Genomic DNA, 13,339 nt, shown 5'->3' with positions numbered 1-13,339 from the left:
GGGTATTGAACTCACCCAACTTTCTGGAACTGCTTTGCATAGATATTCCAGACATAGCGGATTTTTTGTACTTGGATACTTTTCACCTGCAAAACAAAACAGGGACAACAATATATGCAACACAGCAAACAAAAATACTCACAAGACTGCTCACAGGTCTCAGCTAGGTATCCTCACTGGGGTCAAACACAGATAAAGCAAATTATATGGGGGGTAGGGAGAGAGAGAAGACAGGATTGCATATACTAACTCTCTAGTTATGTTATAGAGTGGGATCCCCACCTCAGTGCAGGTTACAGTAAGCTTTACAGACATTTAGGTCAAGCAAGTACAAAGCAGCATTCTTCTCTCCCCATTTTGTGAAGCAAGGAATACGGTCCTCACTCTCATTTCACAGAACAAAGGGAAGAGATTGCTGATGCAGTGGTGGGTACACAGGCAGTTGTGAAAGCCCATCTTCAGTCAACAACTCCCTCATCTTCTGTCTGGCTTTGAGGAAAGCAGGGAGCTTTGGGCAGTTTGCAGGCGTGGTGCCGAGTCCTTCAGGTGAACAGATATGCCAACAGACAAGAAAGGCCATCCCAGGATACTTCCTGAGTCACTGCTAATGCTAAGCCCTTGCAGAGCAGTTATCCATTAGGAACACACGCTGCCACTTATAACCTGCAAAAGGAGTCTGTCTTGTCCTGCACAACAATAATGAAGCCTATTAGAGATAATGGCGCTTCATATCAGCTGGAAGAAGGCAAGGCTATACACCTATACACATAACTAATAAAGAAATCGGCTCTAGGGGACTCTCCCTATCCAGTGCAATAAGCATTATTATAGGCCAATGAAATCTATACTCATCTCATTCACTGACTCAAAATGGAGCTGTAACCACAGTCATTAACCTAACAAGAGGTCTGTAGTTAGGATTTCATGCAATAGAAGCTGTAAGATTTGCCGTGCTAAAACCTGGAGTGGGAAATGAGGGACACAACTTGCTGCCGGAACAGGTCCTTGGACAGCTCTTGGGCACTACACATTACTCTGTGGACTTAGGTAGCTTAAATGGCAAAAAGGTTTTATAATTGACTTATAAGTAGGGGCTTTTGAATTGCTACTGAAGGATTAAGCTGTCTGCTCTTTGCTGCTTTGAAATCTGTTCTTTTCTATCTAGATGTTTTGATTGATATGAAAGTGGTGTTCAAAGGGCCTATTATTTGAAGCTATATTGGGCTTTTTTATGTTACTAATTTGATCCTCTGAAGAATGTTACAAGCCAGTCTTCACTTTCATAGTGTGCCAGTTGATTAAACTAGCTGGCACTAAACTTTCTTATGTACATTAATATATGCCCACACGAAACAGGAGTAATAGCAACAGCTTTGCTCAGCTAAAGGTAGGTTTATAATGAAAATATCTACTAAAAATTGCTGTAGATATAAAAATAAATGCTAACAAGATAGAAATCTATGTCCTGGAAGGGAAAATAGCTTTTTTATGGGTTCCCCAGTGCAGTGATCTAGTATCTATAATCAAGAGCCAGATATTAGCAAATGTACCCTTGCATTCCTATTGCTCACACCAATTTAATGTGTAATGCTAAGTAAGACATATAACTGAACTGTCTGGTACTTGTTCTAAAATGGGGATAATTATATTTATTCAACTCACGAGGCACCTTGCGATCTGCTTGGATCAATTAATCATCTACGTTCTTTCTCCTCAGCGCCTCACTGGGATCTCAAAGCTATGGAACTGGCAGAGACTACAATACGTTTTTGCAGGAACAGTCAACGGTGCAAGACCTGACTCCAGCAAATGTACTTTAAACACAAATTGGTGCATACAAAGGCAAGAAAGCAAAATGTGTTTCAGACCCTCCTTGATGAAACATTTCTGGAAATACTGATGCAGCTCTGCCTAGGCACTTTTCTGTTCTATTCCCCCTCAGCTGCATTCATCCGTGTTTTCATGTTATTGTGGGAGCTGTGATGTTTGGTTCCTCACAGTTTCCCTTCAGACACACAGCCACCCCTAAATTCTTCGATTCCTATGCCAGGAATGAGTTTTTGATTTGGAACCCTGATTCTTCACTGCCAACCCCAGTGTCCTGAAGCTCTCCTACTTACAATGGAGGTCTTCTCTCAGGAGTAGTGAGGATTCTTTTTTCATAACCCACCTCGGAGTAAGAGAGGATTTTTACAGAGGTGAGTACAGTTCTCCAAAATCTCTAGCTTGTTTTTCCACAGCAAACTGTGTTCATCAAGCTGCAAGTTTCTTAGCTGGATATGTTTTACAGCTCACTTTCACTCCATGAAGCGTGGCTGAGATTTGCTATCATCTCCCAGATACTGCAGGGAACACTTTACTTACTTGCAAACTTGGCTTCATTATGGCTTTGCTGAAGATTGAGTCTTCCTCAGCAGTGGCTGGATAATCTGATCTACTTTTGATAAGTGCAGACACAGAGATCCACGTCACAGTCTTACGAGAGTAAATCCGAAATTCATCCTAAATTAATATAAAAGAGAAGTGTCACAATTTCCCCCCAAATCAGACCAAACTCACTATCACCTTGGAGTGAACGATTACAGTAGGCCTTTCTAGAGCACTGCTCCAGTTTTTTTAAAGAGCTAACCAACAGGGGCCTCCCAGCACCTGTGACTGACAGATAAATCAGCAGAATGAGAGCTGAACCACAGTCCTGTCAAAATGTGAGTACTGCAAATAATTCACTCACTGCAGGTCAAGCACTTGGCTGATAAGGATGGAATGTGAACACCCAGGTCATGATCTAGGACAGGCAAACAGTACAGGACAATCTGAGATGCAGTGACCACACTGTAAAGGGAAGATCAAAAGGAACATAGCACTGTACTGCAAAATGGATGTTTAGTGCCAATATCTTTTCACAGTCATTCCTGTGTTAACACTTCATTGGAACAAGTGTGTTAGCACCATGCCTCCCTTACGGTACCTTAGACAAGCTTTTGCCACAAACTGAGTTCATGATCTTGCTATTTTTTATAAAATAAGTTCAACATTGGAACTGCCTGATAACTACTGTTGGTAGTACAGTCTCAGACATCAGAGGAACTACTGTAATAAGTACCCTCATGTTAAGTTTCAGTCCCGAACACTGAACCACATGCATTAAATCCAACTATGAGACTGACTTATATATCATATTCATTGTGTGAGCAGTTTGGCAGATGGAAAAAGCTGATTACCTCAGCCAGCTAGGTTCTGAAAGCACAGTTATTAAACTTCATTTGGAAATGACAACAAAAAAAGAAGAGTCTGTACTAAATATGAGTCCTTTGGAGTAATTTAAGGGTTCAAAAAAGAACTTTAATAATGTTAATATATCTTATTTATTTGTGCACTTTTCTTCTTAAACTGGTATTTTGACTAGAATAACATTTATTTTCTGATATTTACCTTTAATTTAAATTTCAGAATTAGTAAACATTGGGATGCAGATTGAGATGGGAAGCAGTGAATAATTTCACTGCTCGTTATTTGAACTAAAGTGAGTCAAAATTCAGTAACAGAAGTGAGTTAATAGGCTGTTATATTGCAGTTGCAGAGATGATGATGACTTATGAATGAAGGTTTTATGTGAACCAGAAGAGAATTCCAAGGATCAAGCTGAATGGGATTACTTGCATCCTCATTAGCAGTAGCCATCATGTTTGACAACTGACATAATCAGAATGTAGGGAAAAAAACAAAACTGTCATTTTAATCCAAAGAACCATGAAGGAAATCTGAAATTGTCAAGTGCCCAGAGCATACTTTGAAAGAGCTTCCTGACAACAAGAACGTATAATATGATTCAATTCTTGTTTAATTACATAAAGGATCATTTAAAAACTCATTTATCTGAAAAGTGCTTGGCATGGCAAATCCATTTAAAATGACACACAAGAATAGGTAATTAAAAATGCAAACTGAATGGAAGATTAAAGAAGGAGATTAAACCTAATATGCTTCTTTTAAAAAAAAAATACATATCCCCAGCCTATTAGGATGCAGATTGTTTCAATATAAAATATTCAACAGGCAGACCTGTGACTTTCAAAACCCAAGATTTTAACTGCATGCTGCTCTGCTCGTTTAAGAAGCTAGCTCAAATACAATGGTAGTAAGTGAACCATTTTGCAATTGCACATTTTGCAAATGCCATTGTTCAGCAATCTTTGAAGCAGAACAAATCAAACTTCTGGAAGTAAATCAACCCTGCCAGCTCCTGGAGTATTCAGGCTCAGCTTGGATTCAGAGTCAAGTCTCAGTTTGCTTCTTTTAGTGTTGCAGTAGCTTCCATGAAATGAAATCAGGGTTTGCGTGTCTTGCAGTGCTTCAGTATAGTCCTCAACAGATAGAAATCTGTATTAGGAAACTACAAGCAACACATAACAGCCCTGAAAGCATTAACTGCAGGAATGCAGGCTTATTGGACATGGGGAAGGGCTGATGGAAAATGGAAACATACAGCCAAGAAAACAAGCAGTGTAAGCTTGCCCTCTTCCTTATACTGATCCCTCATCACGCACTGTTGGACACTGCTGGGGACAGAGCCAGACAAATCTTTGGTTTGGCCCACTGGCTAAATTTTGGCAGAGAGGGGCAGCTTCACCGGACAGCCAAGGGAGGGAAAAAGGATCTGCTGGACACTGCCAATCAAACAGATGCTTTAGAATCTGGAGCACAGATCTGCAATATAGAAGGTACAGCGATGGTGGAAGGGAGGAGGAAGGACTGAGAGCAAATAACACAGTCTTGAAACCACAGATATTACAGGTTTTTTCACCCCAATTTCTTTCAGCTTGTTGTCTGATCAGCTGTTACCCTCCATTCCAGTCATCATCTTACACATAATTTGTGGAATACTTGAGAGTTCTTTAGATCAATGATGGTAAACATAAGATATTATTGCAGGAAATAAGCAATGTAAGAGATTTCAGCTAACTGGATTCCGTCCAATTAACTCATCTTCCAATTAACTACATACTAGGGACTAATTTAAAGATTAAAGTAGGCACCTACTGTTGTTCTAAGCAGAACAATGTCTGCTTCTTCCAAGCTGCAGCGGATGCAGTTTGCCCACACATGCCACTCTGGCTTCCAGTAAAACAGCAGCAGCAGAGCCCCACAGGACAAGATGTATCCAGCAATGCACAAGGCCTTTCGGCAGCCTTGAGTTTTGTAACCAAAAATCTCCTGCACAGCAAAGACAAGGAAAAAATCATTACTATTTCTCGTAAAGAAACACCTGGAATACTACACTTTCCCATCATCCACTGCTCTCCCATAGGTACTGTTTGATATAGTACTGTGAAAAAACAAGTCATAGAACTTGTATTTGGCTTCTTTATGTGTCCTAAACATGACTAGAAAAAAATTTTGCATGTTCCACAGAAGTTTTCATCCACCTTCACAAAATCTGGATTGCTGTAGTCGGACCAAACCTCTAAAATAGTTTTATGTAGTTGTGAAACTCAGCATGAGACACTGTTATGTGTGTGCATGAGTTGGAATGATATCAAAATATAGAGCTTCTAACTTTTAGGCCCCAAGTCAGGAACACAGATTGGCCTGGTCAGCTTTTTTAAGGTCCCTGAGTGAGACAGCTGAAGAACTTGAGTACGTCTGCACTAGGGGCTGGAGAGTGGTGCAGACCCACTGCAGCAGCTGAGACAGTGCCTGCTTCAGAATCAGAAGCACTACTGCTGTCCTGCCATAGCAGTGAGTCTGCATTAATGCCCCCACACTTTCGAGGCTCAGCTAGTGTCTCTGCATGGTGCCGAATGACGCCGTGTGCCTGCACCAGCTGGAGCTGCTTTGCACAACTCGGCACAGACACAGCCTTTGTACGGCTGCTACCACCTTCCATGATAGCTCCAGTATGGGGATTTTGGACCTTGCCAATGTGCCATTGTCCTAACATCCCAAAATAATAATAATAACTGTTAGTAAGAACAACTAATGAACACTTGCAGAATGCTTTACATGTTCAGAGGGCCAAAGGAAGCTACTCACTGTAGCTGTATGAGTAGGTATTATTATTCCATTTTTAAAGCTGGGGAAATTGTTACAGTGAGGCAAGGTGACTTGCCCAAAACTTCAAAGGGATGACTGTCAGCATTACAGTTTAAGAGCTGCCAGGTCTTAGTACCACAGCTGAATTCCCTCTCAGTAGTGCTAGCAGGGACTTGGTAAAGGTGAAATGAAATGTATACAGTGAATTTATAGAGGAGACCCAGCCCTGATCTAAGATGGGAGATTGCATGGTTGCAATTACATCGGGTGACCAGGAGAATTTGCTAACATAAGGGCTGAGATTCCTCAATCTCCTTCTTCCTAGTATATCTGCAGCAATTGTGCAATCTGCTTCTGAAGATCAGATATCTGCAGCCACAGATATTGCAAGATCCATTCATAAGGTGAGAAGAAAAGGCAATGTAATTGGAAGGATGACTAATGCATAATTCCTGGTTCTGTGCTGGTGTCTTTGCTTGTTATGCGAAACGCAGGCCCTACCCAGTGGTTCCACACGCTGCCTCAGCCTACCTGCTCTATGTCATTCTCCAAAAGACAGACTCTATCTTCCTAGGTAATCTCCATGGAGTTTCTAAAGGGAAGAAATTGGCAACTGTGGGGAAAAAGTATGATAAACTACACAGGGAAGTGGCCTGCATTGCACAGGACCTTGTTATACCACCTTGCAATGCACACGCTCAGCATTTTCAAAGGCTTCTATAATCTCTGAGCAGCCCAAGAGAATAAGGCAACTCTGCAGCAGATAGAAGAAAGCTCATGGGGGACAGGAGATAGGCAAGGTTGCTAGAAGGTAGTTGGTGTGGCAGTCATGTGCTATTAATAGTCACATGCTCCTATAAACAGGTAAAGGGCTCTCCATTCACCTGTGTCTAGTTGTATCCTTAACAAAAAGGTTACAAAATTAGTGTCAGCACCAGCATACAGAATAGTACATAGAACGATGTGAACTCACTGTTCACAGCAATAGCTTACTAGCAAGATCCAGATGCTTGGATCCAGACTTTACAGCTTGTCAGCAAGGCAAAGGAACTCCCAAGGAGACAGAGACGCCTAAGGGAAGAACTGTTAAAAGAACATGCCTTCGGACTTCCTCCAGTAAATGGCTGGACCTGGAATAACTGGAATTATATTTTCAAATTAGGATGGGCAAGAATATCAGGGTGGGGAAGAATGAGATTGCTGCCATGTGCATCTTGCTTCTGCCAGTGAATCATTCCTTTAATTTCCAGCTTTTGTGCCTTACACCCAAAGTCTGAGAAGTCAATAAGGCTGTAGTTAATGCAATTAAAAAAGGGAGAGGGTGGGCACTCGGCATGTGATTGGCAGCCATTTGGGATCATCTTCTGTTGCCAGTGTTCTTCTCCGCTGAAATGCTGAATGATTCCCCAAGCCTGATATGACAACATAAGCACAGAGCTAGGGCAGACTCTGTCTTTCTCTGCCTGGGAAACCTATATACCAAAACATGTATCTGAGTCCTCCTACGCCTGCATGTTTCCAGGCCTTTGTTTTCCAGAATAGTTTCACCTCAAAAAATGGTTTGATTCCTTAGATCTCAAGACACTTCCCAAAACCAAGCATGCATCAGTATTCCTCATCTTGAAAACCAGGAGAAAGGAAGACAAGGAAAACAGCTCAGCTGGGAAAAAAAGGCCATGCTCTTAAGACATCTACTACGCTGTCTGCTGGATCTTGCTGCTTCTTTCAAGGGACTTTCCTGAGACAGACAGACAGACAGACAGATAGATACCCTTGAGCTGTTCTGACCCTGTACACATTCTGCCCTATGAACACAGGTGTTGGTTCAGGTTAGCTGGTTTGTGTCTTGATGAACGTGACATTTCTGAATATAGGTGTTCAGGAGCTCTACAAGGAGTAAGCTGGGAAAGAACAAACATCAGATGTTAACTGCTGCTTTTGTATCTGGATGTCCATGCAGGAATCTAAAGCCAAAGCAAAGCATTTCCCATGGTTTCGAAATGTCTGGAGCAGGTTACCTGGGCCGCATCATTCAGAAACAAAGCTAGGCAGGAAAACAGACCGAGCTCCAAACCTAACTTTGTGCCAAAGTTCCCTGGGCCGGAACCTTTCAATACTTAACTTCAGAATAAAACGTTCTGTTAGGTTGAGGTGTTTTTCCTGACCCTGTGCCTTCAGCTGGAAGGACTACAGCAATGAATGCTGCATTCATAAAAAAACATTTAGTACGTAAATAACTCCTTCTTGAAACAGAAACAGTATTAGCACAAACACTCCTCACTTGTCAAATAAGTCAACAGTGGAATTCTTTAGAAGAATTCTCAAAACCATTATCGTCTCAAAAAAAAAAAAGGTGAATATTAGACCCACAACAGAGGTATCCACAATGTGCATGAAGAAGGGGGGAACAAGCACACACATGATGCAGGTTTCTCAGCAGGTTTATCTAGCCACGTGAATGCCTTACAGTAATTAGGGTTTGGAAATTCTTCAAGCTTATTCAGGATTCACTAGGCCTATACTACAAAGATCTCCAAGCAAATGCATGTCCACTATGGCAAACAATACTCCCAGGGCTGGCAGAAATCCTGGTGTTGATGTCACCAGTAAGAACATGTCTGTCAGGTTGGTTTTATGTTGTTAAGGAAAAGAGAATAACTTTTGCTGGGTTGTATTTCATTGCACAAAGAGGCTGAGCCGATGCAGACATGCTTCTTTTGAAGATGGGTCTGATGAATACAGATTTGTACCTTGACAATTTTTCTATTGTGTGAGCAGGTTTTTAGGGCTCAATGTATGCATTTGGCATATATAACATTACACAGCCAAATAACCTGGGTTCTTCAGGGCACCAGACTAAGAGATGGTGGAAAACAAAGCTAAGATTAACTATCTGTAAGACTAAGACTCCAAAGGGCTTCTCGGCATCTCACAGGAGGTAGCACTGTCTACAAAAGAGGCTGGTATGCAGGGCTCATCTCATCTCAGTAGAATAATTTTTAATAAATTGTAGTGTATTGTAAAACTTTGTTTCCTCATCTGTTAACATCCCCTTTCTCTTGAGACTCCCAACAGTTAGAAGAGGGACTAAAACAAAATGGTTTAACTTGTGAGTGAAGGGTCTAGGGAGGGGCCATGGATTATTTGACAGAAAAAACTGCCAGACCTGCTCAGTTGGCAGAAAACGTGCTTATTCCAAGAAAGGTTCTTAGCTGCTTTTACAACCATACAAAGCCAGCACTCAAGGGCTTATCACTCTAGTGCCCAGCAAGTCTTTGTTACTCATGTTTAAAAGAAAAATTGCCTGTAACTGCCAGGTCATCTGCACAGCAGAATTTAAATGCAAAAGTCAAACAAGTTCAGGCACCCTTTTCTTTGGTGAAAACAAGGCCTGTAGCTACCAGCAAGGAGCCTAAACAGTGGCTGTGAATATCATATTTCTGGCAACCCAGTCACCAGGTACTCTATTATGAACAACCTGTTGCTATAACAACAGATAATAGGATTAGACTTGAAAGACTGGTTAAGATTCACAAGGAATTTAATAACTGAATCTCATTCTTACCAACCAGAACCTGTTTCATCAGAGGTTTGTTTCTGTTCCCTCTGAAGCCAGTAGCAACATTCACTATTGTTCCATTAAGAACAAGGTTGTGCCTTTCAGATTCTATCTTAATTTTAAGAGTTAAATTTTTCAAACTCAAAGTATATAAAATTCCTGGATTGGATTCCCTTCAGAATTTTGGCTTTCCAAAGGAGGCAGACAGCTGCCAATATGCAGCAGCAAACTGGGGTTCACCAGCTGACTGACTGCAATTGTCCCATTCCTTCAGACATAAGCAACTGGGGAACACATGCTTAAGACAGGCTTCTGGCAAATCTTTCCTGAAGCAGCAGCCTGTCGAAGTCTATCACAATCTTTTGCACTGCAAGACTTGCGCTTTGCACTTTAGGGTTTGTGCAAAGGGAATGATTAGTCCCAAGCTGTACAGAGAGGAGCATCAAATTGGCAGAGGGCATAAAGCTGTGTTTTTCCTTCCTCTTCCTATTCCACCAACAATACTTCTTCTCAAAAACACCTTCAAGCAGATCTTTCTGAAGGGAAGGAAAAAAAAAAAGGCAAGCTAATTCCTAAAATAAATCCCTTCCTATTACCATACCTATTAACCCTCTCTGAGGCAAGCTGCTGCGTCCAGAGTGCTCTCACACTACTGAGATCTTTCCAGTACTACAAATGGTTATGAAGAGAGAGAGATATTATCTCATGCTCCGAATATACATAAGTTTTAGCTGGGTACCAGGGGAGTGAATTCTCACTCAAGCAAATGTGCTCCAGCCACGTAATCACAAAGATGTACACAAGCATATATAGGGTAGATTTCCTAGTGATTATTCTTAAATACAGGACTATCTAGCATCTCACCTGTACCAAGAAATGGAAACACTGAAGAAAACTTAGAAGTATTTCTTCTCATTACGGCTCCCCAACTTTCCTCAGCAAAATGGACAGCTAGTTCAACACAGGAAAGTATTGCATGTCCAGAGTCCAAATGAACTACTTGCATGCTTTCAAAATTACTTGAACTATTTCACTCTGGAAGAACTGGCACCTGCACAATGTCAGCTGTTACATTATTACACCAAGTGATATGATCTTGTTTGAGGAGTCAAGAACTGCTTGTTAATAATTTGGTTCAGGTGGATTAAACTGACTGTTAAAAATAATGTCAAAAAATATTTTTCATGGCTTAGAATTTTTAAAAAATGTTGCAGGGTCACTGAGATATTATGTGCCAGTGCCACTTGCCGTAGCTGCCAATAATATAAAATATACGATTTTAACAAAGAAAGAATGTCTGCACATAATTCTTTTACCCCATGTACTCTCCTTCACTGCTCTGCTTAAACACAGCCTTCTTTGTCTCTTTCTTCACAACTTCTCTCACCTACATATTACTTTCTTTTTCTTTCACCCAAATACGCACACTAACTGTTCTCTCTTCTTATACACACATTGTTTTTTTCCTCATCCTCTCACAGTACCTCAGACACCCTCACAGATATCTTCCTCTCTCTCATACTCGTAACTTTTTTTCCTCTCTCTTACACATAGGTAACAAAGACACACATATACCTGCCAAATCTAGCACAATTTGGCTATGGTTTTAATTGCACCTACTACTCAACTGCTTTATCAATCTTTTTTCTGTGATTTTCATCTGGGAACCCCAGGTGAATGAGTACTGCTCATGCTCACTGCAGGCATGGGGAGCATGGCAACTGCCAGACACCCTGGATTCACAGTGCAGATTGACTCAACACTGTGCACACACACCAGCTGTGCATGGAAAACCTCAGATTCACAGTGCAGATCCCCGAGCACTGAACTCACAGCACATGTGCTCAGTATGATACTGGTGAGAAACAAGAACATTACTGGGATAGCTGGCTCCATGCAAGCACAACTTGGATGTCTCAGTAGTGCACAGCTGGAATTGGACATGCAGGGTACAATAGTGTGGCTCTGCACAGCACCACACAGTCCATTTAAACCTAATTAGCTCAGGCTCAATTCTGGCATTGCTAGTGACAGTGCCAGTAGTGGGAAGAGAATGACAGGGTGTTTATGGTCCTAGAAGGACAGGGGCAGGGTGAAGCACAGACACAAAACCAGCAGCCGTTTGGAGCTGGGGAGCAGTGGCACATCAGCACCAGGGCTAGAGCCAGGAGCGGGGTGCTGCGAGTAGGTTTAGTAACTCAGCAGCAGAGCCAGTTGGGTTCTGCATTGCACTGAGCTAATTAGTCCCCACCCTCAGAGCCAGAGCCTTGCGCTTCCTGCAGTGTTCAGTTCATGCTGCTGGATGACTCTGTACTGCATTCTCCAGCACATGCCAGATCACCCAGGTTTGCATTACGCAAAATATGACATCTCCCCTTGCCTGCATGGCAGAGAGCTGACTGAAAATCTACGTTTGTATCTAGGGACAACAAATGTCCATGTTTCTCCATTACATGGTCTCTTTTTCATTAAAACAGAATTCTCAGTGAGTAGATTTTGAAGATTTCTCCAGGATTTCTGGAAGCGAACAGTTATGTCAGCTTGTAAGTGACTGTGTTTCACTAGCTTTGCTGGGGCTGTTGTACACCCAGAAATCCTACATGCACTCATAGCAGAGCTACAGTGGCTCTGCAGCACGGGAATTTTGAGAAGCACTGCATTTCCCAAACATGCATAAGAATTGTTGCTGTACAGCTGCATCATGGGTCTGACATCTCCAGCAGAATCTGTTACACGGACAGAATGCGTATGTGACGAATAGCTGATCCATAACACGCAGTAATGCCAAAGCAGCTAAGAAGCACTGAATTTACTACAATCATGCACTGGGCTTACTATTTAAGAGAAGCGCCATGCAGTAGATCAGCTATTTCGTGTAAACACAGGACTTATTTCCACATGTTACAGAATGCACGTAAACATACTCCTCCCTAGGAAACTCTGGAAAGAAATATGGTAGTTCTGTAATTAGAAACCCAGCTTTATACGGGCGCTCAGGCTGGAATAATGTTGCCAATTCAACAGACTGCATTTTCTAATAATTTATGCAAACATAACACATGTGTTTTTATGTGCCAGAGAAAGCCAAGGTTCCCAGTCCTCATCTAACTGGAGCTGACCCTAAAGATTCAGCTGTCAAATGGTTAGGAACACCGCTCCGGCTCATCCCTCAAGCTCATATAAGACGACCTCCACCTAGATTTATAATGCCACATCAATAATCTGTCGAGCCATCCCCTGTTGGAGGGGATAACCAATTAAATCCAGTGGACATATACAACTTTATTTTCTTTCTGCTAAAAAAAATTCTATCCCTTTCTAACTGTATGTTTCTGCTACGGGAACACCCCCACCATCCATAACTAAATTACAGACTGTAGCATTTTATTGCAAGAACATGTGCCATCTGCTGCTTCAAGTTGAGAAAGACCTAGACAGAGATACGACTCACCATCTCATTCTCTTCTCCCCGGTTAAGCTGTGCATAATGGTTCTTGGCAGGATTTTCCCCCATGAAATGATCCTCTGGATACTTTCTAGCGCACCCTCGGGACAGGTCTTCAGCGTTGTCTGCTTGAACTTCCACATTGAGGAAGTGTTCTAAGTACACACCTTCCTTATAACTCTGCTGATGTTTGAAGAATGGAGCTCCTCCCTCTCTGGTGTTAGCAGGTAACATTCACCCCTCCTCCCTTCATTCTGTTGTTGGAGTTTTATGACTGCGAGGGTACATGCAAAATTCACTCA

At 41.8% G+C, this 13,339-nt stretch overlaps 1 protein-coding gene across 1 annotated transcript in view; it reads right to left on the bottom strand.

Moving 5' to 3' along the window:
* The window catches only part of LOC127019929 (probable cation-transporting ATPase 13A4), a 42,243-nt gene extending 29,137 nt beyond the window's left edge, over positions 1-13,106 (bottom strand). The window contains exons 1-4 of the mRNA XM_050902253.1: positions 13,044-13,106; positions 5,041-5,214; positions 2,365-2,502; positions 16-86 (exon numbers count right to left, since the gene is read on the bottom strand). Of these exons, the coding sequence (XP_050758210.1) occupies positions 16-86; positions 2,365-2,502; positions 5,041-5,214; positions 13,044-13,106 (446 nt within the window). The remainder of the gene's footprint in view (positions 1-15; positions 87-2,364; positions 2,503-5,040; positions 5,215-13,043) is intronic.
* Between the last annotated feature and the right edge of the window lie 233 nt (positions 13,107-13,339).

Source organism: Gymnogyps californianus, chromosome 10, assembly GCF_018139145.2.
Source record: "Gymnogyps californianus isolate 813 chromosome 10, ASM1813914v2, whole genome shotgun sequence".
Classification (NCBI taxonomy): domain Eukaryota; kingdom Metazoa; phylum Chordata; class Aves; order Accipitriformes; family Cathartidae; genus Gymnogyps; species Gymnogyps californianus.
The sequence above is the reverse complement of the archived record's forward strand: the minus strand, read 5'-3'. Positions and strand labels throughout refer to the sequence as shown.